At 45.5% G+C, this 7,034-nt stretch overlaps 1 protein-coding gene across 1 annotated transcript; it reads right to left on the reverse strand.

Moving 5' to 3' along the window:
• Positions 1 to 6,182: 6,182 nt before the first annotated feature.
• LOC112108382 (putative olfactory receptor 52P1) lies at positions 6,183 to 6,941 on the reverse strand. Its single transcript, XM_026658746.1, has one exon. The coding sequence runs from the start codon at positions 6,939 to 6,941 to the stop codon at positions 6,183 to 6,185; it is 759 nt and encodes a 252-aa protein (XP_026514531.1).
• Positions 6,942 to 7,034: the final 93 nt, after the last annotated feature.

Consider the following 7,034-nt stretch of genomic DNA (forward strand, 5'->3'; position numbering starts at 1 on the left):
CGTGGGTATTAGGAGAGGCATTGTCTTTACCAATGCTGCAATATTAATGGCCACATGATAGTTCAGAATCCTGGTGGGAGGGCTTATTCCAAAACTAGTCCATGGCATTAAACTTCATACAGGGGGGATTCAAAAAATAAGAACGCTGGTCAAATCAGCTTTGTGGTCAGGTGAAACAAATGGAATTACATCAGTTTACTTGAGAGGTAACCAGCTCAGCATTTACTCTGTGCTTTATAATCGGTGGTGCTGAATGAAGAGGCAAAGAGTGCTATTCACACGCCACTAATCCCCCACAACCGCCCGGCCCCCTGCAGCTGACATTGCATCCTTGCATAAATGCACACCAGTTGCACTAGGCTCTGTTGGGTTGAATGTTAACTCTGCATGTAAAATCAGGAAATGACGAATAGCCACTGAGGTATGTACTGTTCATTTATTTTTCAGTTTATAAAAGCAATTTAGTAGGGACAGCAGAGGGGTTGTAACCCGCCACACAAGCTGCCCCAAAGCGGACAGCGGACCATCTCCTCCCCTGCCTGGAATCCTCCAACTCTCTGGGCCCCACTGCATATGCTAAGATGACTTGGAGATACTGCCTTATGGTTTACATATAAAAACAGTTCAGCAAACCAACTTTTGATGGAAACACCAGGTGGAAGTGTCCTCCTGGCTGCCCCAATAAACTTAGTTAATCCAAGCATGTTGTGATGTTGGCAAACCAGTTGCAACCTCACACCAAGGTCCCTAGCCTCACTGAGCACTGCCAAACACATAGCTGGAAACCAGTCTGGCTCACCTGTGTGTTGGTATTGTTAACATAGGTGTTAGATTAATAAAAATGTGTTTAGTGTTCACACTTTATGAAATGCTTGCAAGTTGCTGCCTGCATTAATGGTAACATCTGTACCCCATGTTAAAGGTAATATTTCAGTGCTCTGTAACTATAAAATTGTTTGCTATGAAACTGGAAACCCCCATAGTCAGGGGAGAAGCTTTCCTAAGTGTGAGATACTAGCTATCCCCAAGAGATGTCATCTCCTGCCCAACAAGAGAAGGCCCATAGATACCAGACAAGCCACTGTGGAACATTAGAGGACAAAAGACTGTTCATTGCTCCCCCCACACCCATGAAGAGGAGACAAGCAGTTGGCCTCGCCCCAACAGCTTGAACTGTTGGACTAAAAATCTCTGCTGAGAAGGAACTGTCTCTCTTTGCGCTGCTCGGATTCTGAGGGGCAAAGATTTCTAAGCATAAGCAAGGAATCCCCAGCTGCTTAGCCTGAGTTAGGCTTAATGGACACACAGAGATTGCATATTACAGCAGCTTCTATCTCCTTTTGGAACCTAAGACTGTAACTCATTGGTGTGTGTATATTGACCTACTCTAAACTTGTAAATAACTCACTTCTTTTTCCTGGTTAATAAATCTTTAATTTATTGTAGCGGTGTCTTCGGTGTGAGATCTAAGGTGCATTTGGGGTAAGTGACTGGTCCTTTGGGACTCGGAGTAACCTGAATATTGTGATTTTTGGTGTAAGGGACCATCTATCACAAAGGAAGGCTTAAATGGGTGGCAAGACAGAGAGTACCCAGGCAACTGTCTGTGACTCCATGTTAAGGCTATTGTACTGCTTGAAGGGTTCACACTGATAGTTGGTTGGTGAAATCAAAGTATAGAGTCACAACCACTTTGGGAGATGTGCCCTTCTCCTTAGCAGTCTTCCCTGAGGTTGATACTCACGCTCCTTAGCCACTTCAGTCAGCCGACACATACTGTTTGTGCTTCAGTAGTATTATTGCCACATTTCACAAGCACACAGCCTCCCCCGACCCCAGAAATCACCCTGCATTACAGCCAGTGAGCAACTCTGCCGATGTAACAGTGTTGCTATCTCTCATGATTTGATATCAAGTCTCATGACATTTGATGTTTTTCTTAATACACCAACTCCTGGAGTCCTGGGATTAAGTGAGAATCTCAGCTGTAAAGAACACAGCAGTTCTCAGCCTTCTGGTTACAGAGGAAACCTTGAAAACATGACCCAGGTGCAACTTAATGGCCTAGAAACCAGAAGACACAATAAACACCAAAGTACCTATTTTTGAGGCTTTTAAGCCAATCTTATGATTTTTTGAGGTCTGACTCAAAGAATTCTAGTAGATTGGTGAGGCATTACCCTTTACAAAAACCATGTTGACTATTCCCCAAGAAATTGTGTTTATCTAGGTGTCTGACAATTTTGTTCTTTTCTATAGTTTCAACCAGTTTGCCCGGTACTGACGTTAGGCTTACTGGCCTGTAATTGCCGGGGTCACCTCCAGAGCCATTTTTAAAAATTGGCGGCACATTAGCTACCCTCCAAAGATAAACTGTCAGGAAGTAGATTTTGTCCTGGGGTGAGATTTCCCTCCCCACAAGGAAATTTCAGGTGATTGAGTAAAAGTTACCGAGGTAACAGTGGTTGCATGTAACAAGGTCTTTCTCCTGTCTTCTTGGGCAGCAACTGCCTCTTCCTGTGGTATGGCGGAACCTCCGGGAGCCAGCTCAGTCCAAGGGCTCTTCCCTGCTGGAGTAGTCCAAACAGCAAATAAAGTGGATCAATCAAGACCAACATTCATATGAGAGATGAAAGCTTCCCTCTCAGGCTGTCCCAGCAGCAAGCCCTTCCTTCCCTAAGGGAGGGACTTTTGGGCAGTTGTTCAGGAGGACATTCTACCTTCCCTCAGATCATCTCCCTGGAACTGCCAGTAGCAGGTCTGCTCTCCTTCCTGATCTAACACAAAATGAGCTACTCCCATGCCTTTTAGCCTTTCTCAAGCATGTCTTTTCAGACTTGATTTCTCTGCCCCATTTTCCTGATAATTTACTTGCTGAATGTCTGGCTTCGTTTAACTTCATTTGAAATGTAGCTAGAAGTTCAGTGCATTTGGGAAGTAATCCTACTGCTTCGTATAGATGTGTGTCTTTGAATTGTAGAGGTTTGGAACCAGCATTTACTCTTTCCAGAATCTTTCTTTGGAGCACAATGAGAAAAACAAAACTAAAATTTTCCGTTAATTTCTTTAATGCTGGAGTCTCATAAACTTCATCAGCATTTTTGCTCAGGAGAATTACTTCTGTGGGTGCCTTCATTGTGTCTGAATACTGAATCTGAGAGGAAGGAGTGATTCATACTGGTTGTTGATCAATTGTGTAGTCAATTGCTTGACCAAGCTTTCATTTGTTATGAAATAGGTTCAAGAGGCCAAATAAACAATGTCAGGTTTACTGCTCTAACCCCATAATAAAATAGCACAGGAAAAACTCACAAACAAGTGCTAGTAGAATGTTCCCAAATCCTACTGCAGTTCTCCTGTATTAGGACTTTCCAAATGAAATATTAGCATTTTCCTCCAGTATCAGAGGGGTAGCCATATTAGTCTGAATCTGTAAAAAGCAACAGAGGGTCCTGTGGCACCTTTAAGACTAACAGAAGTATTGGAGCATAAGCTTTTGTGGGTGAATGCCCACTTCATCAGACGCAAGTAATGGAAATTTCCAGAGGCAGGTATAAATCAGTATGGAGATAACGAGCTTAGTTCAATCAGGGAGGGTGAGGTGCTCTGCTAGCAGTTGAGGTGTGAACACCAAGGGAGGAGAAACTGCTTCTGTAGTTAGATAGCCATTCACAGTCTTTGTTTAATCCTGATCTGATGGTGTCAAATTTGCAAATGAACTGGAGCTCAGCAGTTTTTCTTTGGAGTCTGGTCCTGAAGTTTTTTTGCTATAAGATGGCTACCTTTACATCTGCTATTGTGTGGCCAGGGAGGTTGAAGTGTTCTCCTACAGGTTTTTGTATCTTGCCATTCCTAATATCTGACTTGTGTCCATTTATCCTCTTGCGTAGTGACTGTCCAGTTTGGCCAATGTACATAGCAGAGGGGCATTGCTGGCACATGATGGCATATATAACATTGGTGGACATGCAGGTGAATGAGCCGGTGATGTTGTAGCTGATCTGGTTAGGTCCTGTGATGGTGTTGCTGGTGTAGATATGTGGGCAGAGTTGGCATCGAGGTTTGTTGCATGGGTTGGTTCCTGAGTTAGAGTTGTTATGGTGTGGTGCGTGGTTGCTGGTGAGAATATGCTTAAGGTTGGCGGGTTGTCTGTGGGCGAGGACTGGCCTGCCTCCCAAGGTCTGTGAAAGTGAGGGATCATTGTCCAGGATGGGTTGTAGATCACTGATGATGCATTGGAGAGGTTTAAGCTGAGGACTGTAGGTGATGGCCAGTGGAGTTCTGTTGGTTTCTTTTTTGGGCCTGTCTTGTAGCAGGAGGCTTCTGGGTATACGTCTGGCTCTGTTGATTTGTTTCTTTATTTCCTTGTGTGAGTATCGTAGTTTTGAGAATGCTTGGTGAAGATCTTGGAGGTGTTGGTCTCTGTCTGAGGGGTTGGAGCAGATGCGGTTGTACCTCAGCGCTTGGCTGTAGACGATGGATCGTGTGGTGTGTCCGGGGTGGAAGCTGGAGGCATGAAGGTAGGCGTAGCGGTCGGTGGGTTTTCGGTATAGGGTGGTGTTAATGTGGCCATCACTTATTTGTACTGTGGTATCTAGAAAGTGGACCTCCCGTGTAGATTGGTCCAGGCTGAGGTTGATGGTGGGGTGGAAGCTGTTGAAATCATGGTGGAATTCTTCCAGGGTCTCCTTCCCATGGGTCCAGATGATGAAGATGTCATCAATGTAGCGTAGGTAGAGAAGGGGCGTTAGTGGACGAGAACTGAGGAAGCGATGTTCCAGGTCAGCCATAAAAATGTTGGCATATTGTGGGGCCATGCGGGTGCCCATGGCAGTGCCACTGGTCTGGAGGTATATATTGTCACCATATTTGAAATAATTGTGCGTGAGGATAAAGTCACAGAGCTCAGCAACCAGTTGTGCTGTTTCATCATCAGGGATACTGTTCCTGACAGCTTGTATTCCATCTGTGTGTGGGATGTTTGTGTAGAGAGCCTCTACATCCATGGTGGCTAGGATGGTGTTTTCTGGAAGATCACCAATGCATTGTAGTTTTCTCAGGAAATCAGTGGTGTCACGGAGATAGCTGGGAGTGCTGGTGGCGTAGGGTCTGAGTAGGGAGTCCACATATCCAGACAGTCCTTCAGTGAGAGTGCCAATGCCTGAGATGATGGGGCATCCAGGATTTCCAGGTTTGTGGATTTTGGGTAGTAGACAGAATAACCCCGGTCGAGGCTCTAAGGGTATGTTGATTTGTTTCTGTGTTACTGTAGGGAGTGTCCTGAGTAGATGGTGCAGTTTCTTAGTGTATTCCTCAGTGGGATCTGAGGAATATACTTGCATCTGATGAAGTGGGCATTCACCCACGAAAGCTTATGCTCCAATACTTCTGTTAGTCTTAAAGGTGCCACAGGACCCTCTGTTGCATTTTCCTCCGGGTTTCCTGATGGATTCGACATAGAAAAATCAGGTAAATTTTGCTCACCGGATCACTGTACATATGATAAAGAAGTTCAGCATTGCCATTTCTTTTGTTTTCTCTTTGGCTATCTGAAAGTGTAGCTTCTGTTTGTAAAACTGAACAAGACCCCTGACCACATAGAGACTAATGGAAAACCACTTTGTATGAAAATGGTACAGTATCTTATGGTAGTCTTAGGGTACGTCTACACTACAGCCGGGATCGATGCTCTGAGATCGATCCACCAGAGGTCGATTTAGTGTGTCTAACCCTTGTAGTCTACCCACAATGAGAAGAGTCGATGGGAGATTTTATCCTGTCGACCCCCCGCTGTGTAGACCCAGTGGTAACTCAACCTAAGGTACATCGACTCCAGCTACAGTTATTCACGTAGCTGGAGTTGTGTGGAGTAGGTCGACTTACTGCAGTAGTGCAGACATAGCCTTAGACTCACAGAAAGGCTGAGTATCAGGGTGTGGGGGATTGGAGGATGATGGGTGACAATGAAAGAGGTCAGGTGATGGTCAGAGAGAGGAAACTCAGCACCGTCGAGAGCAGTGCTTAGTGATGGAATTATCAGATATTGGGTGGGAGGAACTTCTCTGACTGTGAACTTCCACCATGCTGAGCTCAACCAAACTGGGACAGGGCACCCTTGATTAACAAGGAGATATGCTTTCCCCCTCTTGTCACACAGGTTTCAAGTCAGTGGCACCAGGTGATCACCTTCTGCAGGTGTATTTGCCTACTTTGTCACGAAGCTCTTTAGTTTTGACCCCATAAATGATAGGGTTGAGCATGGGAGGAATGAGGAGATAGAGGTCGGCCAAGATGATGTGAATGTGGGGAGCAATGCCTTGACCGAACCGATGTGTCAGGTTGGAGAAGAGGCCAGGGGTATAATATGTCAGCATCACACAGATGTGGGCTGTGCAGGTGTTAAGGGCTTTTTGGTGGGCTTTCTTAGAGGAGATTCTGAGGATAGCCCTGATGATCAGAATGTAGGACAGGGCAATGAGCGTCAGGTCAAACCCCATAACTACAAACATTAGCACCAAGCCATATATCCTGGTGACTGTGATGTCCCCACATACCATCTTCATCACAGCTATGTGCTCACATTGCGTATGGGGGATAATGCGGTTGGCACAGAATGGCTGCTGACTCATGAGCAGGGGTAGGGGCAGAATGAAGAGAACAGCTCTTATCAAACCTACAAGCCCTAGCTTAGCTAGTCGTGCATTGCTGAGGACAGTGGAATATCTCAGAGGGTTACATATTGCAACATAGCGATCAAAGGCCATTGTCACGAGGGTGGCTGAGTGCATAACAGAAACCATGTGAAGGAAGAACATCTGGGTGAGGCATCCAGCCACAGTAATGCCTTTCAAATTGAACCAAAATATGCCCAGCGCCTTTGGCACAACGAAGGTAGGTGTGGCGATGTCTGTAAGTGCCAGCATGCAGAGCAGCAGGTACATCGGCTTGTGCAGGGTCTGCTCCTTACCTACAACAGACAGAAGCGTGAAATTTCCCAACAGACTGATAATGTAGAATGCAGAGAAAGGGATGGA

Source organism: Terrapene carolina, unplaced genomic scaffold (genome assembly GCF_002925995.2).
Source record: "Terrapene carolina triunguis isolate 2854851 unplaced genomic scaffold, T_m_triunguis-2.0 Scaffold511, whole genome shotgun sequence".
Taxonomy (NCBI): domain Eukaryota; kingdom Metazoa; phylum Chordata; order Testudines; family Emydidae; genus Terrapene; species Terrapene triunguis.

Bases quoted from the DNA above. Each gene is read 5' to 3' on its own strand.
- LOC112108382 (XM_026658746.1), bottom strand. From the start codon at position 6,941: ATGTACCTGCTGCTCTGCATGCTGGCACTTACAGACATCGCCACACCT.